At 45.7% G+C, this 24,912-nt stretch overlaps 2 protein-coding genes across 7 annotated transcripts; both read right to left on the minus strand.

Annotated features, from left to right (window-relative positions):
- Positions 1 to 7,218, minus strand: LOC120298595 (C-type lectin-like). 4 transcript variants are annotated; one of them, XM_039322509.1, is made up of 6 exons: positions 7,067 to 7,218; positions 4,303 to 4,363; positions 3,951 to 4,048; positions 3,085 to 3,228; positions 1,539 to 1,659; positions 1 to 238 (listed from the first exon to the last, which is right to left on the minus strand). In XM_039322509.1, the coding sequence occupies exons 2-6, from the start codon at positions 4,361 to 4,363 to the stop codon at positions 156 to 158; spliced, it is 507 nt and encodes a 168-aa protein (XP_039178443.1). In that variant the 5' UTR covers positions 7,067 to 7,218; the 3' UTR covers positions 1 to 155. The 4 variants fall into 4 exon arrangements, 3 of the variants coding, with proteins under 3 accessions (XP_039178443.1, XP_039178452.1, XP_039178436.1); XR_005554153.1 differs by lacking the exon at positions 4,303 to 4,363; XM_039322518.1 differs by lacking the exon at positions 1,539 to 1,659.
- Positions 7,219 to 14,775: 7,557 nt separating this feature from the next.
- LOC120298611 (C-type lectin-like) lies at positions 14,776 to 23,733 on the minus strand. Of its 3 annotated transcripts, XM_039322547.1 has the most exons (8): positions 23,604 to 23,733; positions 22,672 to 22,786; positions 19,916 to 19,976; positions 19,560 to 19,657; positions 17,827 to 17,970; positions 16,249 to 16,369; positions 15,239 to 15,346; positions 14,776 to 14,824 (listed from the first exon to the last, which is right to left on the minus strand). In XM_039322547.1, exons 3-7 carry the CDS (start codon positions 19,974 to 19,976, stop codon positions 15,264 to 15,266), a joined length of 507 nt encoding a protein of 168 aa, XP_039178481.1. In that variant the 5' UTR covers positions 22,672 to 22,786; positions 23,604 to 23,733; the 3' UTR covers positions 14,776 to 14,824; positions 15,239 to 15,263. The 3 variants fall into 3 exon arrangements, with proteins under 3 accessions (XP_039178481.1, XP_039178470.1, XP_039178492.1); XM_039322536.1 differs by lacking the exon at positions 14,776 to 14,824 and having other exon boundaries at positions 15,109 to 15,346; XM_039322558.1 differs by lacking the exons at positions 14,776 to 14,824; positions 19,916 to 19,976 and having other exon boundaries at positions 15,109 to 15,346.
- Positions 23,734 to 24,912: the final 1,179 nt, after the last annotated feature.

Consider the following 24,912-nt stretch of genomic DNA (forward strand, 5'->3'; position numbering starts at 1 on the left):
TGACAAAAATTGAAATATTTATTACTAGTATTATTATTTAAATAATTGAACCGAATTGTTGAATTGTCCACAGCAAGTTGGCCGTGGCGAGCTGTCCCACTCTGTCTTGATCGATGCTTCTGAAACCTACATGATCGGAGGAACGCCAAGATGGATCAACGCCGTTGATACTTGAGCTCATACTTGCAAATGTAACCGAATCTTTGTTTGCAGTCCGTTTCTTTCCAGTATTTATATTCTGAAAGGCACAGAAAGAGGGTCTCATAGACTTTGATTCTCTAGTTCAGCCTTCGCACCCCAAGTTCAGCTTTTGAGGGTCCTCAGTCACACCTTGAGAATTTCCCCTCCTGCCTACAGCTATGCCTTCCTGTATTCATCCCAATGAGACTAGACTGCTACCGGAAAGTTGCTTTGGAACCAATTGGCGGAAGGGGAATTTTTGGCCTCTTCAACTTAGATAAATTGGCCTACTAAGATGGGCTCTTTATCTGACTCCTGATCTGGAGAAGTCTTAAATGCCAGAAGTCAAATTAAGAGAATTAGGAAGGGGACTTAACGAATAGAATAGAATAGAGTAGAGTAGAGTAGAGTAGAGTAGAGTAGAATAGAATAGAATAAGGAATAGAGTAGAGTAGAGTAGAGTAGAGTAGAATAGAATAGAATAGAATAGAATAGAATAGAATAGAATAGAATAGAATAGAATAGAATATATAGAATGGAATAGAGTAGAGTAGAATAGAATGGAATGGAATGGAACGGAATGGAATGGAACAGAACGGAACAGAATAGAATGTGGAATGGAATGAAACAGAAATAATAGAAATAGAAACAGAATTAGAAACACACAGAAACAGAATCCTTTATTGGCCAAGTGTGATTGGACGTGCAAGGAATTTGTCTCTGGTGCAGAAGCTCGCACTGTACAGACAAGCAACAAGAGATAAATCATGATTGTAATCATCATAAAAATATTTTCATCGTAAATCATAAGATACAACACTTTGTGATATTTGTATATATTTGGCTTCTGTAAGGATAGCCAAATCAGACCAACTAGAGCAGCGATTCTCAATCTTCGTGTGACGGCGACCGCGTCACACGAATGCGCCGTGGTGCCGCCCCCTGGGGGGGGAAAAATGTTGTTTCACGACTCCCATAAAATGGTCGATCGACCCCAAATGGGGTCGTGACCCATAGGTTGGGAACCGCTGAACTAGAGGTAACAGTTACACTCACAACTGCTCATTTAGTTGCAAACTCCACATTTACAACGGTCACAGCATCCCGGGGGGTCACATGATCCTCTTTTGCGATTCTCTGACAAAGTCAATGGGGGAAGCTGGATTCACTTAACAACCGTGTGACTAACTTAACTGCAGTTACTCGCTTAACAACCGTGGCTGGAAAAGTCGTAAAATGGGGCCAAGCTCGCTGAATCGCTGTCTCGCTTAGCGACGGAAATTTTGGGCTCAGCTGTGGTCGAAAGCCGAGGACTTCCTGAACTGGCTGGGCTGTCCTCCTTATAGGAGACGCCTCACCGTTTCCCATTAAGTAGACGCAGTACTTCCTGTTTTCCGACACTTCAGGTGACCCTTGGGCCCAGTTGTAGTAAAAAACTTTGTAGGCGTCCATCCACCACCAATCTCCCTGGGGCGAGTTCTGGAAAAGAAGAAGGTCTCTTTTATCGAAGGGGAGGCCCTCCGCCTGCTCGCCCGCCCGAAATCAGATTGTTTGATGATTCGGGGGGAATGAAAAAATGGTGGACTGAGGCAATCTCTCCTCAAGTATGGCTGTTGAGGGGTCTTTCGGCTCCCCCCCCAAGCGACAGCAATGGTCCTCCAGACATCCAGAAGGCTCCGCCATTTTGCTGCGCCTTTGCAGGTTTTCACGGGTCTTGCTAAACTGGATTCCTCACGTTGGGTCTTCTAGAATGTAGATCTCCTGACCCACCATCAGTGGTCAGTTTGCTGCTCTGGATGAAAAGTTTGGGAGATTTTCCTGGATGGGGAAACTTCCATAATATGGTTTGTTTCCTTCCTTCCTTTCTCTCCTCCGTTCCTTCCTTCCTTCCTTCCTCTCTCTACTATTCTCCTCCCTCCCTTTTTTCCTTCCTTCCTTTTTTCTCCTTCATTCCTTCCTTCCTTCCTCCCTCACTCTTATTCTTTTTCCTTTCTCCTTTCTTTTCTTTCTTTTTCTTTTTCTCCCTTCCTTCTTTCTCCATTCTTCCTTCACTTTCCTTTCTTCTTCCCTTCCTTCATTCACTATTTTCCTTCCTTCCTCCCTCCCTTCTGTCCTCCCTCCCTTCCTCCCTCACTCTTATTCTTTCTTTTCCTTCCTCCCTCGATCATCCTTTCTTTTTTCCTTCCTTCCTTGCTCTGTTTCCTTCTTTTCTCTTTCTTTTTTCCTTTGTTCCTTCCTTTCTTCTTTCTCATTCCTTCCTCCCTTGCTCTCATTCTTTTCCTTTCTTCCTTGCTCTCCTTTCTTTCTTGCTTGCTTTCTCCCTTCTTTCTTCTTCCTTCCTCCCTCTCTTATTTTTTTTCTTTTTCTTCATCCCTCCCCCTTCCTTCCTTCCTCCCTCCCTTCCTTCCTTCCTTCCTCCCTTCCTTCCTTCCTCCCTTCCTTCCTTCCTTCCTTCCTTCCTTCCTTCCTTCCTTCCTTCCTTCCTTCCTCATATCTACTATCTCTAGAAGAAGCCTGAGCTGTAGCCGGGGAGGTATACATCCTACCCCACTGTATATGTATATGAACCAACATTCTCACCAGCAAACTTATTCCTGACTTGTCAAAACGAAACTCAGAAAGGGCTGAAGAGCCCTCCATGTATTTCTTCGACCTCTGGTGGGACCACATGAACAACACTCATGTTTTACTCTGGGTCCACACCAAATGCTTAATCTGATTCCTGAATTCACCCACATTCTCATGACCTAGGCTGGGTAACATGGCAGAAAATAAGCCGGGATTGGACCTAATCACATTTGGCATGCTCTTTCTCAAACCCCCCCCCCCGCTCCCCCCGCACTTGATTAAAAAGCGATGTGGATAGAGAGAGACATTCTAAAATAAAACGAAAAGGATATTTACCTTTCCCTTGTAAAACATTCCGATCCAAACGGGTCCCAAGTTTTTAATTAGCAACGAGACAATGTAGTTGGACACGACCGTTGTTTCTTTTTCATCAAGAATGGAGGCCAGGTGGGCACGCGTACCGTGGTTACGGCAGTCTTTCTAAGTAAGGGGAATCAGAACAGGCTCTTTTACTCAAGTCGCTCCAGACAAGGGGGGCTCCTACCTTGCTGGGATCCCGTGAGAAAAGAGAAGAGCAGAGCAGAAGAGCTTTACGGAATGTATTCCTACCCAGCCAATTCCTCCGGGAAATGCATGTATTGCATGTGTTGTTTGAGTGCCTGGCAGCAGAAATGAGATTTCAACGTGAGGTCCTCAGTGCTCTCTCAGCTAGCTTGTCTTCTTGCTAGCACTGATGATGTTCCCTAGCTGGCTCATGAAACGTCTGCAAGAAAACAGCCCAGCTCAGAGAACATCAAGGACCCTACAGATACCCTCTTCCTTGTCATTGTCGTTCTCCTCCTCCTCCTCCTCCACTCCACCAACCTCTCTCTTCTAGCACTGATGATGTTCCCTAGTTGGGTCATGACATATCTACAAGAAAACAACCAAGCTCAAAGAGCATCCCCACAGCCCTCCTCTTCTTCTTCTTCCTCCTCCTCCTCCTCCTCCTCCACTCCACCAACCACTCTCTTCTAGCACTGGTGATGTCCCCTAGTTGGCTGATGGAAACGTCTGCAGGGAAACCGTCACGCCCAGTGAGCACCGAGGACCTCTCAGATATTCTGATAATGATGTAAATGGGGGAATGCCAGCTGGGCTCATTGCCACATGTGGTTGGCAGTTCATAGTTCGGAGTGTGAACCTGGAGGGGCTCACCTTACCTCTGCCTCTGCCCACGTCCGCTTCTCGCAGAAGATTGAATAGCACGCTCCCCTGGAGGTCATCCATCCCGGCGGGCAGATTTCCGTTTCAGCATCACCTGTCACAGAAGGGAACCTGGACTAGAGACCACATTTCAACAGCCAGCGTGTAAACACAGGGAATCTTCATCTTGTACACCTTCTAACATCCTTCTCTGAGGGAGGAGGGGCGGTTCAGAAATGTGAACAATGAATGAATTAATGACAAAATGACAGAATTGGAAAGGGACCTTGGAGGTCTTCTAGTCCACACACAGACACACACACACCCCGCTCAACCTGGGCAGCACCAAAGCTCCTAGCAGGAACTCACATCTGTGCAACAGATAGATGGGAAGCAAAAGGACGATGCACACGAGAAGTATGGTCCGCATCTGGTTGGAGAAACAACAAAAAGAAATTAAAAGTGGAGAAATTGAAGCATGTCATTATCTAGGCCTACATCAGTCCTCACATAAACTGGAGGGAACCATGAATCAGAATCAGAATAGAGCTGGACGGGACCTTGGAGGTCTTCTAGTCCAGCCCCCTGCTCAAGCAGGAGACCCTTTACCATCTCAGACAAGTGACTGTCCAGCCTCTTCTTAAAAACCTCCAGTGACGGAGCTCCCACAACTTCTGGTGGCAAGCTGTTCCACTGGTTAATTGTCCTCACTGTTAGGAAGCTGCTCCTTAATTCCAGGTTGCTTCTCTCCTTGGTGAGTTTCCAACCATTCTTTCTTGTCTGAATCTTCTGTCCACAACAACATTTCCCGGAGCCTACAGGTGGTCCTCAATTTATGGCAACAACTGGGGCCAGGATTTCCGTTGCTAAGCAAAGCAACAGTTAAGTGAGCTGCACCCGAGTTTGCAATCTTTTTTTGGCCATGGTGTTACACAAATCACTGCAGCTGTTAAGTGAAGCACACGGGCGTTAAGTGAATCCGGCTTCCGTCAGGGAGTTTGCTTCTCCAAATATGGCCAGGAAGGTTGCAAATGGTGATGCTGCAACTGTCATAAGTACATGCCAGTTGCCAAACATCCAAATTTTGATCACATGATTGTGGGGAACACCGTGATCTGCAAGATCCGGTCTTAAGTCCCTTTTTCAGTGCTGTTCTAACTTCAAAAACTTTTATTTCATTTTAATAAATAATAATAGTAATAGTAATAATAAATCAAAATTGAGAAGACAGCAACAGACAGTAAGTACTGCCTATGCAAAGAAGCTGAAGAAACAGTGGGCCACTTGGTAAGCTGTTGCAAGAAGATTGCACAGACTGACTACAAGCAGCGGCATGACAAAGTAGCAACAATGGTTCATTGGGAGATCTGCAAAAAATATCATTTGCCTGTAAGCAAGAACTGGTGGGATCATAAAATAGAGAAAGTAATAGAAAATGATAAAACTAAACTGCTCTGGGACTTCAGAATTCAAACAGACAAGCACCTGCAACATAACACCCTGGACTTAACAATTGTCGATAAGAAAAAAAAAAAAGTCTGGATGGTGGACGTGGCAGTGCCTGGAGACAGCAGAATAGAAGAGAAAGAACTGGAGAAGATCACAAAATACAAAGACCTACAAATAGAAATAGAAAGACTGTGGCAAAGGCAAGCAAGGGTGGTAACAATATCATAGGCAACTTGGGTGCAAGCCCAAAACAACAGGAGCACCACTTGAACACCATTGGCATTGACAAATTCGCTATTAGTCAATTGCAAAAGGCGGCCTTACTAGGAACTGCTTCCATCCTGCGACGATACCTGTAATACCATCAAACATCCACATCTGCCTATCCCAGGTCCTGGGTAAGGACTCGATAGGTAGACAAAATGCCAAATCCAGTCTAAACATCTGGCTGACTGTGCGATGATCCAAAATAATAATAATAATAATATCTGCCTATCCCAGGTCCTTGGAAGGACTCAGTAGGTAGAACAAAAATGCCAAATCCATAATAATTTTTCCAAGAGTGGATCACAATAACAGCTTGTTAACAGAGAGTTCTGAAATTTAAACAACTGTAGCAAGAAACATTGTAAAACAGGGGCAAAACTCACTTAAGAAATTTCTCACTTAGCAACGTATTTTCTAGGCTCTCTTGTGGTCGTAAGTCGAGGACTGCCTGTATATAAAGGCAAAACTCTCTTTTACTAATCAAGTGGACCATCAAGTTTACATTTATTTCGTAAACATATAGACCACCCATCTCCTATACGTGACTCCAGACAGCTCCCCACAAAAAGAGAATTTTAAAAAGTACAAAGTGAGCAGAGTTCCCAAACAACAACAACAAAAAATCAGATAAGAATAGCAGCTGAGGAAACTCACCAACACTTCAACAAAGGCAAGTTGTGGGTTGCCCCACGTTGTGGGGGGGGGGGGGCAATTCAACAACGAAGCCAGTGCCCCGAGGGAGACAGAGAGACGCCAAAACCCGGTTTTGAACCAGAGTTTAAAGCCGGATCGGGGCCGTTTTGCACACCCCTGAGAAGTGGTGGTGCAAGGGAGAACGATCAAGATGGAGAGTGTGCTTCTTGTGTGGGAATGCGCGTTGTGTTAAGCGAGGAAAAACGGATCAGCGGCCAAGAAAGTCGAGGATTGCACACCTGTGCCTAATTCGGGCATGCAGAGAGTCCTCAATTTACAACTGTTTGCTTAGTGGCCATTCCAAGTGACAGCGGCATTGAATGACGTCACTCACAACCAGACCTCACACTTAACAACCGGTTGCAGCGTCCCCAAAGTCGTGTGATCGCCACTTGTGTCCTCCCCCCTCCGGTTTCCCAACAAGCAAAGTCAAATGGGGGGGAAAGCCGAATTCGCTTAAGGACAGCAGCGATTCCCTTAAGGACCGAGACGGTTTGCTTAATCGTGACCTCCCCCAAAAAAGTCGTAAAAATCAGGCACAAGGCTCACGGAACAGCCAGCTCGCTTAATGACAGAAATGCTAGTCAGAATGGCGGTCATAAATCGAGGACCATCTGAATGCGAGGTTTTGCCAGTTTTTTTTCCATCTTTCGCTCTTCAAAAGAGACAGTTTTGCTGCCACGAATTCTGGAATGCAAGCAGGTTAACGGTGGGAATCGCTCACCTGTCTCTTTTCTGATGTTTTTCTTTATTCTGCTTTTTTCTTTTCTTTTTTCCCCCTAAAATGCTGCAAAAGCAGCTGCTGAGGGGTACTTATAACCCCAGTCAACAGGAAGCATCCTGAACTGTGAAGAGGAGAGATTTGAGAATTTATTGGCGGCACCAGGAAATCTCTTTCCCATTAGAAAGAGGCACTCAAGCAAAGGATCTGAAACCGGGAGAGGCTGAAGGACCATCCGAGCGCAGAAAATCCCCCCTTCTGGAAAACCCAAGTCCTCAACTTAACGACCACAGTCTGTTGCTAAGCAAGGCAGTGGTTAAGTGAGGTGCATCCTGTTTTTACGATCTTTTTGCCATGTTGAATTTTGGGCTTGGTTGTGCTCGTAAGTCGTGGATTGTGTTGTGTGTTTCATTGCAACTTCAGACTTGCAGTCTGAACATTTTTCTTTTTTTTTTTCCTTTTTGCCAACAGCCTGCTCCATAATATTTGCTATGTAATTCCAAGAAAAATACCAGCACACAATAATAAATAATAATAATAATAACAGAAATAGAAAGACTGTGGCAAAAGCAAGCAAGGGTAGTACCAATAGTAATAGGCGCCTTGGGTGCAATCCCAACACAACTGGAGCACCACTTGAACACCATTGGCATTGACAAATTCGCTATTAGTCAATTGCAAAAGGCGGTCTTACTAGGAACTGCTTCCATCCTGCGACGATACCTGTAATACCATCAAACATCCACATGTGCCTATCCCAGGTCCTGGATAAGGACTCGATAGGTAGACAAAATGCCAAATCCAGTCTGAACATCTGGCTGACTGTGCGATGATCCATAATAATAATAATCATTATCATCATCCCAAAACAACTGGAGCACCACTTGAACACCATTGGCATTGACAAATTTGCCATTAGTCAATTGCAAAAGGCGGCCTTACTAGGAACTGCTTCCATCCTGCGACGATATCTGTAATACCATCAAACATCCACATCTACCTATCCCAGGTCCTTGGTAAGGATAGGTAGACAAAAATGCCAAATCCAGTCTGAACATCTGGCTGTGCGATGATCAATAACAATGATGATGATAATGGTAATGATAATAGTAATAGTAATAATAGTAGTAACAACAATAGTAATAGTAGTAACAACAACAACAATAATAATAAGTGCCTTAGGTGCAATCCCAAAACAACTGGAGCACCATTTGGACACCATCATCGGCATTGACAAATTCGCCATTAGTCAATTGCAAAAGGCGGCCTTACTAGGAACAGCTTCCATCCTGCAACGAGATCTGTAATACCATCAGTTCAAACATCCACATCTGCCTATCCCGGGTCCTTGGAAAGGACTCGATAAATAGACAAAAACGCCAAATCTGAACATCTGAACATCTGGCTGACTGCGATGATTAATAACAACAACAACAACAATAATAATAATAATAATAATAATATAATAACAACAATAACAATAATAATTTATATTTTATATTTATATCTTATATTTTAAGGAGGTGTCTGGTTGATACCTAGGATGCTGGTAGCAACCCGTGTCAACCATCAGCGCCAGCCAATTTGAATGTTCAGTTGACTGAGGTTCATGTCTAATGAATAAAAGATAATAATAATAATATCAACATGTTCCCATGTTCCTGAACAAAAACAAGTCAGGGGTGGATTCAGAGTTAGTTAAGCTGATTTAATAAGGCCTCCAGAACACAGAGAAATTTCCTGGTTGTAGTAATCACTCCTTAGTCATTGAAGGGTGCAAAGAAATGGCCGCTTACTACGCAGCCTTTATTGTTTAAATAGAGGTTTGCAAATAGCAAAAGATACAGCATGGTAACAGCATTTCATTGGCTAAAATCCTTTACCAATCCTCAAGAGTAAAAAGCTAGAGGCCATAAACAGGGAAACTTGTTGTTCACCGGCTAGCCTTATCAAACTGGCAAGGTCACACAGACCTGCGTACTGTCACGTCACCATGGTGATGTGAGGGGGGAGGGAGAAGATAGATGCAGAACAAAGGCACAAGCGTTGGGGGGGCGCAGTTTTCCACACACGACTTTCGCCTATCTCTCATCTCACCACCTGGTGACTTTTGATAAAGAGGATTAGATGAGTTAGTACCGCTTTACAAAGCCTTAGTAAGGCCGCACCTGGAATCCTGCATCCAGTTTTGGTCACCACATTCCAAAAAAAAGACATTGAGACTTTGGAAAGAGCGCAAAGAAGAGCAACTCAGACGATCAAGGACCTGGAGACAAAATATATATGAAGGAGGGGTGCAGGAATGAGGGATGGCTAGTCTAGGAAAAAGAAGAACTTGGGGTGACAGGATAGCAGCAGTGGTGGGAGTCTGCCAGTTCACATCAGTTCAGCAGCTAATTTTTGGTTGCCCAGGCCCAGAATGGTTTTCCAGAAGCAGCATCCACACAGAGAACCAGTTGCTCACAGATTTGAATCCCACCACTGGATGGCAGTCTTCCAATATTTGAGGGGCTGCCACAAAGAAGGGGGGGGCAACTTATTTTCCAAAGCACCTGAAGGCAGGACAAGAGAATTGGCGGATATAGGTTTATTCTTAGACGCCTTGAAAACCAGATTTGAGGATCCGACCCGATTACAACGGGTTGAGGCACAACTGGTTGGCCTGCGACAGAGGGGCAGACCAGTGCAAGAATACATACGGGAATTAAAAAAAGTTGCAGGGAGACTTCGATCGTGGCCAGATCGTCTATTGGTCCATTATTTTCGCACGGGACTAGATACTGACTTACACCGGGCATGTGTGGTTAGAGGGATTGTAGGCCGCCTTTCTGAATGGTTCAAGGCAGCGATGGAGTTAGATGTTGGGCTCAGGGACTTGTCCGGAACACGAGAAGAACGGCCGCAGCTCCGTCGGAGCCAGGATCAACCCAAGGACAGTACCAATCAGATGCCAATCAGCAATGTGCGTCCTAAACCCGTGTTCCGGTGTTTCCGTTGTAATCGGCCGGGTCACCGGGCGGCGGAGTGCACATTTCCCGAGTCGATTAAAACACCAACCGCCGTTGGCAGACCCGGTAGTACACCAAAAAAGATGACGGAGAACTCACGGGCTGCCCATCAATTAGGACAACTATCTGGCCAACAAGCTCCAGGCGATGCCCCTCCGGCATTGGAGGAATATGAAGAAGAAGGCCCGGTGGAGGATCCGATGGTGAGTTACCCCATAGTTCCGTTCACCATACCCATAACATTAACAAGTCCGGTTACTGGGGAGTCCGGGTCATTTCAGGCATTGATTGACATCGGGTGCACTAGGTGCCTAATTAGCAGAGAGGTGGCACGGCAGATGCGTATGAGGGTGACCCGGTTAAAGGCCCCAATTCGCTTTGAACAGGTAGATGGGTCCCTCTTGGGGGGAACCCCGACCATCTTGGTGACGGAGCCTGTAAGGATGGAGATAGGTGCCCATTGGGAGGTAATACGATTTATAGTAGTGCCCTCTATGTCCGAATCTATTATCCTCGGTTTAGCATGGTTGGATAAATGGACCCCGAACATGTGGTGGGCGGATGGGTCCCGTCATATAAGACTTGCAGTGGGTCCCCAGCTACCCTGCCCGTCTGAGAATAGTGAGGATAAGGTGAGCGGAGATTCGAAATCGGTGCAAGCTGGGAGTGATCCCGGATATCCGGCGGTGTATAATGATCTCGCAGCAGTCTTTAGCGAGCAAGAATGTGATAGCTTACCATCCCATCGGTCAACGGATTGCGCGATCGAGATCGTTCCTGGTGCGAAGTTGCCGAAACCCAGGATGTATCCGATGACATTCTTGGAGCTACAGGAAATGAGGAAATATATAGATAAAAATCTGAACAGGGGTTTTATCGAACCGGCACGGTCCCGGATAGCGGCACCGGTCTTATTCCAAGGGAAAAAGGATGGTGGATTAAGGTTATGTGTGGACTTTCAGGGCCTTAACGCTGTATGTATAGAACAAACATATCCCCTACCACTGATGAAAGATCTCCTTACCCATCTAGCTGCTGGGAAAATCTTCACAAAGTTAGATCTCCGTGAAGCGTAGAGAGGACCCGGCGCCAGTTACAACGGTTCTTGGGGTTTGCTAATTTCTACCGGCAATTTATTCCCTCTTTTGCTGATGTGGCACTGCCGTTGATCCAACTATTGCGTACCAAGAATACCATAGGAAACCCTGCCCGGGACAATCTTTGGACTGGACTGTGGCCTGTCAACGGGCATTCGAGTCCTTAAAGACATTATTCGCTCAAAAACCTGTATTAGTACATCCTGATCCGGGATGGCCGTTTGTTGTACAGGCCGATGCAAGCGACGTGGCGGTTGGAGCGGTCTTATTGCAACGTAATGACCAAGGCACTCTACAACCTTGCGCTTATACTTCAAAGAAATTCACCGATACCGAAAGACGCTGGGCGGTGTGGGAAAAGGAAGCGTTTGCAGTGAAATGGGCCCTGTCCACATGGCGCCATTTGTTGGAGGGCGCACAGCATCCCTTCGAGGTGTGGACAGACCATCAGAATTTAACGGTTCTCCAAAATCCAAGAAGATTAGCACCCAAGCATGTTCGTTGGGCGCAATATTTCCAACGATTTAGGTTCCATCTTAAAGTTGTCCCGGGAGAGAAAACTTCTTAGCGGAAGCACTATCCCGTCTACCGCAATACGACAGCAAGAGAGAAGAGGTGATCCAGGCTATTATACCTCCTTGCAATGTTGAATCTATACGGACAGATGCCTGCGCGAAGATGACAAAATTCAAGGATGATGTAAAGTCAGCTCTGTTGAAAGACTCTTGGTTCCTGGCTAACCCCGTATTGCTGTCCGACCGAAATGGTTTGGCCTGGTATGGCAATAGGTTATACGTTCCCCAGGAACTACGTGATCGGGTGTATCATCGATGCCATGATTCCAAACTAGCAGGCCATTTCGGGTTTTTGAAAACATTACATTTAGCGAGACGTCAGTTTTGGTGGCCGAGTTTGAGGAAGGACATCGAAAAGTATGTGAAAGGATGTCACATTTGCGCACAAGCTAAGGCAATTCCTGCAAAACCAATGGGTCTACTCCAATCAGTGTCCAATCCAACTCGACCATGGCAGGACGTTGGGATGGACTTTATTGTCGACTTGCCAAATGTAAAAGGATATACTGTTATATGGACAGTAGTCGATCTATTTTCAAAGCAAGTCCATTTTATACCATGTAAGGGACTGCCATCGGCGAGGAAATTAGCCAAAATGTTCGTGCAACAGGTTTACCGATTGCATGGAGCACCTCGCCGGATTATTTCAGACCGGGGTGTCCAATTTACAGCTCATTTCTGGCGGCGATTTCTAAAACTCATTGGTACTACACAAGGGCTTAGTTCTGCATATCACCCTTGTACCAATGGGGCAGCAGAGCGGGCCAACGCAGCTATAGAGCGATACCTACGATGTTACGTGTCGTACCAACAGTCCAATTGGGTAGATTTTGTACCATTTGCAGAAATTGCATATAATAATGCGGTACACAAAAGTACTGGCCTAACCCCATTCCAAGTGGTCTATGGACATGACATTGCTCCACTACCGGAATGTAAGACCCAGGAAGCTCAGGTCGGTCAACCAGATGAGTGGTTGTCCCAAGTGCGTAAGGTATGGAGTACTGTACAACATGCTCTGGAGCGGACAGCACAGTCGGTAAAATACCAGGCAGATAAAGGTCGTAGAGTACCGATTCAATTACAGGTAGGTGACCTAGTGTATCTGTCAAGTAAGTATATTAAGTTACAGGTGCCTTGCAGAAAATTAGCACCGAAATACATCGGACCATTCCGCATACTCCAGATCCTCAATCCTGTGACGGTGAAGCTTCAATTACCGAAGCTACTTGGTAAGATACATCCGGTCTTCCATATAAGTTTGCTGAAGCCCGTAGGAGGGCCACTCCATGTGAAACCCCTGTCACGCCAGGGTGGTATGAAATACAAGACATACTTGATTCACGAATAAGGGGGGGTAGACTTTATTATCTGATATTGTGGAAAGGATACCGTTTGTCCGAAGCCTCTTGGATTGAGGAAAGAGATATATCCGCCCCTGATCTGATCCGTAGGTATCACAAGACACTACCACACAAACCAGGGCGTGGCTCGTAAGTTTATTATATGTATACAAGAGCAGATCTAATCAATCTCCTATTCTTTACTTCAGGGGGCCTTGTGGTGAGGGAGGCCGAATGTCAGACCCAGCGTGCTACCTACCTTCCGAGGTCTGGACTGCTTCAGTTGAAGCTCCACGTGTTCCAGCCGAGTCCGGTGGCTCCGTGAGCTACACTATCTCCAACGATGTGAAAGTGATGCTGGGGCGTTGTAGCGGATGAGAACAGGGGAAGAGAATTTGCCCCCCCCCCAAGACCAAGGTTTGAGAACCACTCACTTGTTCCTTTGCTAGATGATCTCTGGTTGACTCCCCTGAAGTGACACCACCTCTCTTCTTCCTCTGCTCACCCCACGGGAACTTCTATAATAACCTGGCTGATCAGAGAGGAACGTGCCCTATTACAAGTTACAAAAACTAGTTGGCATCTCAGAAATTACGTTCAGCTAAAATTACCCCTGGGTTGGGGGCGAACGGTGTCCTTTCTGAGAAACTAATAAGTAAGGAATTGCTAGACGTGGTGGGTGGAACAGATAGTCGGCGCCGTTGTCCTTGCCAGCTTTTGAAGGACACGTTCTTGAAAAATCTTCTTGAAGAGAAGGTTTCACACACAACATTTCAACCCAAGCTACATGGACTCGTTTAATCTTTGGCCAGTGAGTTTCTGGGCAATTTCTTTTCCCAAAGCAACTCATAAGCTGCTAGTCCAGTGGGAAGAAATGAAATAAGCGTTTTATCATTTCTTTTCTTTTTATTTAATTGTTAAATATATAGGCAGCCCATCTAGATCCAGTTTGGTCCAGTGCTTAATGTACCAGACTAGAAAACCAGGCGACAGTGAGTTCTAGTCCCATCTTAGGCATGAAAGCTGCCTGGGTGACTTTGGACCGATCACCAGGAGATGGTGAGTTCTAGTCCCATCTTAGGCCTGAAAGGCAGCTGGGTGAAGTTGGGCCGATCACCAGGAGATGGTGAGTTTTAGTCCCATCTTAGCCATAAAAGTTAGCTGGGTGGCGTTGGACCAATCACCAGGAGTCAGGGATTTCTAGTCCCATCTTAGGCCTGAAAGTCAGCTGGGTGAAGTTGGGCCGATCACCAGCTGGCTGACATTTCAGGGATCTGAAGAGAGAGAGAGAGAAGGAAGAAGAAGAAGAAGAAGAAGAAGAAGAAGAAGAAGAAGAAGAAGAAGAAGAAGAAGAAGAAGAAGAAGAAGAAGAAGAAGAAGAAGAAGAAGAAGAAGAAGAGAAGAGAAGAGAAGAGAAGAGAAGAGAAGAGAAGAGAAGAGAAGAGAGAGACTTCAATCTGACTTCAGTTGTTATCTCAGCCGAAGACCAATGTCAATAGAGGAACACCAAGAATATGTTAAATGCTGGATACTTATGGACTTCGTGCTCTCAGAGCTTGGTTGGTTCCTTGCAGACATTTCATGACCCAACTAGGGAACATCATCAGTGCTGGAAGGGAGTGGAGTTTGCAGAAAGGAGGAGGAGGAGATTTCTACGTGCACTGAAGACCAGGATGGGCTCATGGTCTGGTTGAAGAATTCTGCCGATTCCATGCTTGGAGAGAGTCCTGGATCTAACCTAAGGGAAACGGGGATAGTTAGCTCTTTGGCAAATACAGACTTCTGGGAACCCATGGCTTGGGATCAGGCTGTTTGAAGGACCACCTCTCCCCTATTTCATCCACCCGGCCCATCAGGATGAGAAGGCAGGGCCTGTTGTGGATCCCATCGGTTAGGGACGTACATCTGGTGTCTGTTCCTTTATTTGAGGAAAGGATTCTCTAGAGTTACACTCATATTGAAGAAATAGTGGAACAGAATCATTAAAGAAGATGCCAAAGGAGGAACCAAATGAAAAATGAATGATAAAAATTGAAATATTTATTACTAGTATTATTATTTAAATAATTGAACCGAATTGTTGAATTGTCCACAGCACGTTGGCCGTGGCGAGCTGTCCCACTCCGTCTTGATCGATGCTTCTGAAACCTACATGATCGGAGGAACGCCAAGATGGATCAACGCCGTTGATACTTGAGCTCATACTTGCAAATGTAACCGAATCTTTGTTTGCAGTCCGTGTCTTTCCAGTATTTATATTCTGAAAGGCACAGAAAGAGGGTCTCATAGACTTTGATTCTCTAGTTCAGCCTTCGCACCCCAAGTTCAGCTTTTGAGGGTCCTCAGTCACACCTTGAGAATTTCCCCTCCTGCCTACAGCTATACCTTCCTGCATTCATCCCAATGAGACTAGACTGCTACCGGAAAGTTGCTTTTGGACCGATTGGCGGAAGGGGAATTTTTTGACCTCTTCAACTTAGATAAATTGGCCTACTAAGATTGGCTCTTTATCTGACTCCTGATCTGGAGAAGTCTTAAATGCCAGAAGTCAAATTAAGAGAATTAGGAAGGGGACTTAACAAATAGAATGGAATGGAATGGAATAGGATAGGATAGGATAGGATAGGATAGGATAGAATAGAATAGAATAGAATAGAATAGAATAGAATAGAATAGAATAGAATAGAATAGAATAGAATAGAATAGAATATGGAATATGGAATATGGAATATGGAATATAGAATAGAATAGAAAGGGAAGGGAAGGAAGAATGGAGAAAGAAGGAAGCGAGAAAAAGAAAGAAAAGAGATAAGAGAAAGGAAAAGAAAGAATAAGAGTGAGGGAGGAAGGAATGAAGGAGAAAAAAGGAAGTAAGGGAGGGAGGGAGGGAGGAAGGAAGGAAGGAAGGAAGGAAGGAAGGAAGGAAGGAAGGAAGGAAGGAAAAGCAAAGTCAATGGGGGAAGCCAGATTCACTTAACAACCGTGCGACTAACTTAACTGCAGTGACTCGCTTAACAACCGTGGCCGGAAAAGTCGTAAAATGGGGCCAAACTCGCTGAACCGCTGTCTTGCTTAGCAACGGAAATTTTGGGCTCAGCTGTGATCGAAAGCCAAGGACTTCCTGAACTGGCTGGGCTGCCATCCTTAGAGGAGATGCCTCACCGTTTCCCATTAAGTAGATGCAGTACTTCTTGTTTTCCGACACTTCAGGTAACGCTTGGGCCCAGTTGTGGTAAACAACTTTGTAGGCGTCTATCCACCACCAATCTTCCTGGGGCCAGTTCTGGAAAAGAAGAAGGTCTCTTTTATCGAAGGGGAGGCCCTCCGCCTGCTCGCCCGCCCGAAATCAGATTGTTTGATGATTCGGGGGGAATGAAAAAATGGTGGACTGAGGCAATCTCTCCTCAAGTACGGCTGTTGAGGGGTCGTTCGGCTCCCCCCCCCCAAGCGACAGCAATGGTCCTCCAGACATCCAGAAGGCTCCGCCATTTTGCTGGGCCTTTGCAGGTTTTCACGGGTCTTGCTAAACTGGATTCCTCACGTTGGGTCTTCTAGAATGTAGATCTCCTGACCCACCATCAGTGGTCAGTTTGCTGCTCTGGATGAAAAGTTTGGGAGATTTTCCTGGATGGGGAAACTTCCATAATATGGTTTGTTTCCTTCCTTCCTTTCTCTCCTCCGTTTCTTCCTTCCTTCCTTCCTTCCTTCCTTCTTTCCTTCCTTCCTTCCTTCCTCTCTCTACTATTCTCCTCCCTCCCTTTTTTCCTTCCTTCCTTCCTTCCTTCCTTCCTTCCTTCCTTCCTTCCTTCCTTCCTCCCTCACTCTTATTCTTTTTCCTTTCTCCTTTCTTTTCTTTCTTTTTCTTTTTCTCCCTTCCTTCTTTCTCCATTCTTCCTTCACTTTCCTTTCTTCTTCCCTTCCTTCATTCACTATTTTCCTTCCTCTCTCCCTCCCTTCTGTCCTTCTGTCCTTCCTCCCTTCCTCCCTCATTCTTATTCTTTCTTTTCCTTCCTCCCTCGATCATCCTTCCTTTCTTTTTTCCTTCCTTCCTTGCTCTCTTTCCTTCTTTTCTCTTTCTTTTTTCCTTTGTTCCTTCCTTTCTTCTTTCTCATTCCTTCCTCCCTTCCTCTCATTCTTTTCCTTTCTTCCTTGCTCTCCTTTCTTGCTTGCTTGTTTTCTCCCTTCTTTCTTCTTCCTTCCTCCCTCTCTTATTTTTTTTCTTTTTGTTCATCCCTCCCTCTTCCTTCCTTCCTTCCTTCCTTCCTTCCTTCCTTCCTTCCTTCCTTCCTTCCTTCCTTCCTTCCTTCCTTCCTTCCTTCCTTCCTCATATCTACTATCTCTAGAAGAAGCCTGGGCTGTAGCCGGGGAGGTATACATCCTACCCCACTGTATATGTATATGAACCAACATTCTCACCAGCAAACTTATTCCTGACTTGTCAAAACGAAACTCAGAAAGGGCTGAAGAGCCCTCCATGTATTTCTTCGACCTCCGGTGGGACCACATGAACAACACTCATGTTTTACTCTGGGTCCACACCAAATGCTTAATCTGATTCCTGAATTCACCCACATTCTCATGACCTAGGCTGGGTAACATGGCAGAAAATAAGCCGGGATTAGACCTAATCACATTTGGCATGCTCTTTCTCAAACCTCCCCCCCCGCTCCCCCCGCACTTGATTAAAAAGCGATGTGGATAGAGAGAGACATTCTAAAATAAAACGAAAAGGATATTTACCTTTCCCTTGTAAAACATTCCGATCCAAACGGGTCCCAAGTTCTTAATTAGCAATGAAACAATGTAGTCGGACACGGCTGTTGTTTCCTTTTCATCAAGAATGGAGGCCAGGTGGGCACGCGTACCGTGCTTACGGCAGTCTTTCTAAGTAAGGGGAATCAGAACGGGCTCTTTTACTCAAGTCGCTCCAGACAAGGCGGGCTCCTACCTTGCTGGGATCCCGTGAGAAAAGAGAAGAGCAGAGCAGAAGAGCTTTACGGAATCTATTCCCACCCAGCCAATTCCTCCGGGAAATGCATGTATTGCATGTGTTGTTTGAGTGCCTGGCAGCAGAAATGAGATTTCAACGTGAGGTCCTCGGTGCTCTCTCACCTAGCTTGTCTTCTTGCTAGCACTGATGATGTTCCCTAGCTGGGTCATGCAACGTCTGCAAGAAAACAGCCCAGCTCAGAGAACATCAAGGACCCCACAGATACCCTCCTCCTTGTCATCATCGTTCTCCTCCTCCTCCTCCTCCACTCCACCAACCTCTCTCTTCTAGCACTGATGATGTTCCCTAGTTGGGTCATGACATATCTACAAGAAAACAACCAAGCTCAAAGAGCATCCCCACAGCCCTCCTCTTCTTCTTCTTCCTCCTCCTCCTCCTCCTCCTCCACTCCACCAACCACTCTCTTCTAGCACTGGTGATGTCCCCTAGTTGGGTCATGAAATATCTACAAGAAAAAAACCAAGCTCAAAGAGCATCCCCACAGCCCTCCTCCTTTTCCTCTTCCTCCTCCTCCTCCTCTTCCTCCTCCTCCTCCTCCTCCTCCTCCTCCTCCTCCTCCTCCTCCTCCACTCCACCAACCACTCTCTTCTAGCACTGATGATGTTCCCTAGTTGGGTCATGAAATATCTACAAAAAAACAACCAAGCTCAAAGAGCATCCCCACAGCCCTCCTCTTCTTCCTCCTCCTCCTCCTCCTCCTCCTCCTCCTCCTCCTCCTCCTCCTCCTCCTCCTCCTCCTCCTCCTCCTCCTCCTCCTCCTCCTCCACTCCACCAACCACTCTCTCTTAGCACTGATGATGTCCCCTAGTTGGGTCATGAAATATCTACAAGAAAACAACCAAGCTCAAAGAGCATCCCCACAGCCCTCTTCCTCCTCCCTCCTCTCCTCCTCCTCCTCCTCCTCCTCCTCCTCCTTCACTCCACCAACTCTCTTCTAGCACTGGTGATGTCCCCTAGTTGGGTCATGAAATATCTACAAGAAAACAACCAAGCTCAAAGAGCATCCCCACAGCCCTCCTCCTTTTCCTCTTCCTCCTCCTCCTCCTCCTCCTCCTCCTCTCCTCCTCCTCCTCCTCCTCCTCCTCCTCCACTCCACCAACCACTCTCTTCTAGCACTGGTGATGTCCCCTAGTTGGGTCATGAAATATCTACAAGAAAACAACCAAGCTCAAAGAGCATCCCCACAGCCCTCCTCCTTTTCCTCTTCTTCTTCCTCCTCCTCCTCCTCCTCCTCCTCCTCCTCCTCCTCCTCCACTCCACCAACCTCTCTCTTCTAGCACTGATGATGTCCCCTAGTTGGGTCATGGAAACGTCTGCAGGGAAACCGTCACGCCCAGTGAGCACCGAGGACCTCTCTGATATTCTGACAACGATGTAAATGGGGGAATGCCAGCTGGGCTCATTGCCACATGTGGTTGGCAGTTCATAGTTCGGAGTGTGAACCTGGAGGGGACCACCTTACCTCTGCCTCTGCCCACGTCCGCTTCTCGCAGAAGATTGAATAGCATGCTCCCCTGGAGGTCATCCATCCCGGCGGGCAGATTTCCGTTTCAGCATCACCTGTCGCAGAAGGAAGGGAACCTGGACTAGAGGCCACATTTCAACAGCCAGCGTGTAAACACAGGGAATCTTCATCTTGTACACCTTCTAACATCCTTCTCTGAGGGAGGAGGGGCGGTTCAGAAATGTGAACAATGAATGAATTAATGACAAAATGACAGAATTGGAAAGGGACCTTGGAGGTCTTCTAGTCCACACACAGACACACACACACCCCGCTCAACCTGGGCAGCACCAAAGCTCCTAGCAGGAACTCACATCTGTGCAACAGATAGATGGGAAGCAAAAGGCCGATGCAGACGAGAAGGGTGGTCCGCATCTGGTTGGAGAAACAACAAAAAGAAATTAAAAGTGCACAAATTGAAGCACGTCATTATCTAGGCCTACATCAGTCCTCACATAAACTGGAGGGAACCATGAATCAGAATCAGAATAGAGCTGGACGGGACCTTGGAGGTCTTCTAGTCCAGCCCCCTGCTCAAGCAGGAGACCCTTTACCATCTCAGACAAGTGACTGTCCAGCCTCTTCTTAAAAACCTCCAGTGACGGAGCTCCCACAACTTCTGGTGGCAAGCTGTTCCACTGGTTAATTGTCCTCACTGTTAGGAAGCTGCTCCTTAATTCCAGGTTGCTTCTCTCCTTGGTGAGTTTCCAACCATTCTTTCTTGTCTGAATCCTGTGTCCACAACAACATTTCCCGGAGCCTACAGGTGGTCCTCAATTTATGGCAACAACTGGGGCCAGGATTTCCATTGCTAAGCAAAGCAACGGTTAAGTGAGCCACGCCCGAGTTTGCAATCTTTTTTTGGCCATGGTGTTACACAAATCACTGCAGCTGTTAAGTGAAACACATGGGCATTAAGTGAATCCGGCTTCCGTCAGGGAGTTTGCTTCTCCAAATATGGCCAGGAAGGTTGCAAATGGTGATGCTGCAACTGTCATAAGTACATGCCAGTTGCCAAACATCCAAATTTTGATCACATGATTGTGGGGAACACCGTGATCTGCAAGGTCAGGTCTTAAGTCCCCTTTTCAGGGCTGTTCTAACTTCAAAAACTTTTATTTCATTTTAATAAATAATAATAGTAATAGTAATAATAAATCAAAATTGAGAAGACAGCAACAGACAGTAAGTACTGCCTATGCAAAGAAGCTGAAGAAACAGTGGGCCACTTGGTAAGCTGTTGCAAGAAGATTGCACAGACTGACTACAAGCAGCGGCATGACAAAGTAGCAACAATGGTGCATTGGAAGATCTGCAAAAAATATCATTTGCCTGTAAGCAAAAACTGGTGGGATCATAAAATAGAGAAAGTCATAGAAAATGATAAAATTAAACTGCTCTGGGACTTCAGAATTCAAACAGACAAGCACCTGCAATATAACACCCTGTATTTAACAATTGTCGATAAGAAAGACAAAAAAAGTCTGGATGGTGGACGTGGCAATGCCTGGAGACAGCAGAATAGATGAGAAAAAACTGGAGAAGATCGCAAAATACAAAGACCTACAAATAGAAATAGAAAGACTGTGGCAAAGGCAAGCAAGGGTGGTAACAATATCATAGGCAACTTGGGTGCAAGCCCAAAACAACTGGAGCACCACTTGAACACCATTGGCATTGACAAATTCGCTATTAGTCAATTGCAAAAGGCGGCCTTACTAGGAACTGCTTCCATCCTGCGACGATACCTGTAATATCATCAAACATCCACATCTGCCTATCCCAGGTCCTGGGTAAGGACTCGATAGGTAGACAAAATGCCAAATCCAGTCTAAACATCTGGCTGACTGTGCGATGATCCAAAATAATAATAATAATATCTGCCTATCCCAGGTCCTTGGAAGGACTCAGTAGGTAGAACAAAAATGCCAAATCCATAATAATTTTTCCAAGAGTGGATCACAATAACAGCTTGTTAACAGAGAGTTCTGGAACTTAAACAACTGTAGCAAGAAATATCGTAAAACAGGGGCAAAACTCACTTAAGAAATTTCTCACTTAGCAATGTAAATTCTAGGCTCTCTTGTGGTCGCAAGTCGAGGACTGCCTGTATATAAAGGCAAAACTCTCTTTTACTAATCAAGCGGACCATCAAGTTTACATTTATTTCGTAAACATATAGACCACCCATCTCCTATACGTGACTCCAGACAGCTCCCCACAAAAAGAAGAATTTTAAAAAGTACAAAGTGAGCAGAGTTCCAAAACAACAACAACAAAAAATCAGATAAGAATAGCAGCTGAGGAAACTCACCAACACTTCAACAAAGCCAAGTTGTGGGTTGCCCCACGTTGTGGGGGGGGGGGGCAATTCGACAACAAAACCAGTGCCTCGAGGGAGACAGAGAGACGCCAAAAAACGGTTTTGAACCGGAGTTTAAAGCCGGATCGGGGGCCGTTTTGCACACCCCTGAGAAGTGGTGGTGCAAGGGAGAACGATCAAGATGGAGAGTGTGCTTCTTGTGTGGGAATGCGCGTTGTGTTAAGCCAGGAAAAACGGATCAGCAGCCCAGAAAGTCGAGGATTGCACGCCTGTGCCTAATTGGAACACGCAGAGAGTCCTCAATTTACAACTGTTTGCTTAGTGGCCATTCCAAGTGACAGCGGCATTGAATGACGTCACTCACAACCAGACCTCACACTTAACAACCGGTTGCAGCGTCCCCAAAGTCGCGTGATCGCCACTTGTGTCCTCCCCCCTCCGGCTTCCCAACAAGCAAAGTCAAATGGGGGGGAAAGCCGAATTCGCTTAAGGACAGCAGTGATTCCCTTAAGGACCGAGACGGTTTGCTTAATCGTGACCTCCCCCAAAAAAGTCATAAAAATCAGGCATGAGGCTCACCGAACAGCCAGCTCGCTTAACGAAAGAAATGCTAGTCAGTCGTAAATCGAGGACTACCTGAATTTGAGTTTTTGCGAGTTTTTTTTTTCACCTTTCGCTCTTCAAAAGAGATAGTTTTGCTGCCACGAGTTCCGGAATGCAAGCAGGTTAAAGGTGGGAATCGCTCACCTGTCTCTTTTCTGATGTTTTTCTTTATTCTGCTTTTTTCTTTTCTTTCCTAAAATGCTGCAAAAGCAGCTGCTGGGGGGTATTTATGACTCCAGTCAACAGGAAGCGTCCTGAACTGTGAAGAGGAGAGATTTGAGAATTTATTGGCGGCACCAGGAAATCTCTTTCCCATTAGAAAGAGGCACTCAAGGATCTGAAATTGGGAGAGGCCGAAGGACCATCCGAGCACGGAAAATCCCCCCAAGTCCTCAACTTAATGACCACAGTCTGTTGCTAAGCAAGTCGGTGGTTAAGTGAGGCGCATCCTGTTTTTACGATCTTTTTGCCATGTTGAATTTTGGGCTTGGTTGTGCTCGTAAGTCGTGGACTGTGTCGTGTGTTTCATTGCAACTTCAGACTTGCAGTCTGAACATTTTTCTTTTTTCTTCTCCTTTTTGCCAACAGCCTGCTCCATAATATTTGCTATGTAGTTCCAAGAAAAATACCAGCACACAATAATAATAATTAATAATAATAATAATAATAATAATAACAAATAGAAATAGAAAGACTGTGGCAAAAGCAAGCAAGGGTAGTACCAATAGTCATAGGCGCCTTGGGTGCAATCCCAAAACAACTGGAGCACCACTTGAACACCATCATCGGCATTGACAAATTCGCCATCAGTCAATTGCAAAAGGCGGCCTTACTAGGAACTGCTTCCATCCTGCGACGATACCTGTAATACCATCAAACTTCCACATCTGTTTATCCCAGGTCCTTGGAAAGGACTCGATAAATAGACAAAAACGCCAAATCTGAACGTCTGAGCATCTGGCTGACTGCGATGATTAATAACAACAACAACAACAACAATAATATAATAACAATAACAATAATAATTTATATTTTATATTTATATCTTATATTTTAAGGAGATGTCTGGTTGATACCTAGGATGCTGGTAGCAACCCGTGTCAACCATCAGTGCCAGCCAATTTGAATGTTCAGTTGACTGAGGTTCATGTCTAATGAATAAAAGATAATAATAATAATATCAACATGTTCCCATGTTCCTGAACAAAAACAAGTCAGGGGTGGATTCAGAGTTGGTTAAGCTGATTTAATAAGGCCTCCAGAGAAATTTCCTGGTTGTAGTAATCACTCCTTAGTCATTGAAGGGTGCAAAGAAATGGCCACTTACTACGCAGCCTTTATTGTTTAAATAGAGGTTTGCAAATAGCAAAAGATACAGCATGGTAACAGCATTTCATTGGCTAAAATCCTTTACCAATCCTCAAGAGTAAAAAACTAGAGGCCATAAACAGGGAAACTTGTTGTTCACCGGCTAGCCTTATCAAACTGGCAAGGTCACACAGACCTGGTACTGTCACGTCACCATGGTGATGTGAGGGGGGAGGGAGAAGATAGATGCAGAACAAAGGCACAAGCGTTGGGGGGCGCAGTTTTCCACACACGACTTTCGCCTATCTCTCATCTCTACACCTGGTGACTTTTGATAAAGAGGATTAGATGAGTTAGTACCGCTTTACAAAGCCTTAGTAAGGCCGCACCTGGAATCCTGCATCCAGTTTTGGTCACCACATTCCAAAAAAAAGACGTTGAGACTTTGGAAAGAGCGCAAAGAAGAGCAACTCAGACGATCAAGGACCTGGAGACAAAAAATATATGAAGGAGGGGTGCAGGAACGAGAGATGGCTAGTCTAGGAAAAAGAAGAACTTGGGGTGACAGGATAGCAGCAGTGGTGGGAGTCAGCCAGTTCACACCAGTTCAGCAGCTAATTTTTGGTTGCCCAGGCCCAGAATGGTTTTCTGGAAGCGGCATCCACACAGAGAACCGGTTGCTCACCTATTTGAATCCCACCACTGGATGGCAGTCTTCCAACATCTCAGGGGCTGCCATAAAGAAGAGGGAGTCAGGCTATTCCCCAAAGCACCAGAAGGCAAGACAAGAAATAATGGATGGAAACTAATTAAGGAGAGAAGCAATCTGGAATTAAGGAGAAACTTCCTGACAGTGAAGACAATTAATCAGTGGAACGAATTGCCTTCAGAAGATGTGAGTGCTCCATCACTGGAGGATTTTTAAGAAGAGACTGGTCAGCCATTTGTCTGAAATGGTATAGGGTCTCCTGCCTGAGCAGGGGGTTGGACTAGAAGATATGAAAAATATGAGCCAGCCGTGTGCTGCAGCTGCCAAAAAGACCAACACAGTGCTGGGCTGCATTTACAGAGGGATAG

Source organism: Crotalus tigris, unplaced genomic scaffold, assembly GCF_016545835.1.
Source record: "Crotalus tigris isolate CLP2741 ecotype Arizona unplaced genomic scaffold, ASM1654583v1 scf7180000017609.85432, whole genome shotgun sequence".
Taxonomy (NCBI): domain Eukaryota; kingdom Metazoa; phylum Chordata; class Lepidosauria; order Squamata; family Viperidae; genus Crotalus; species Crotalus tigris.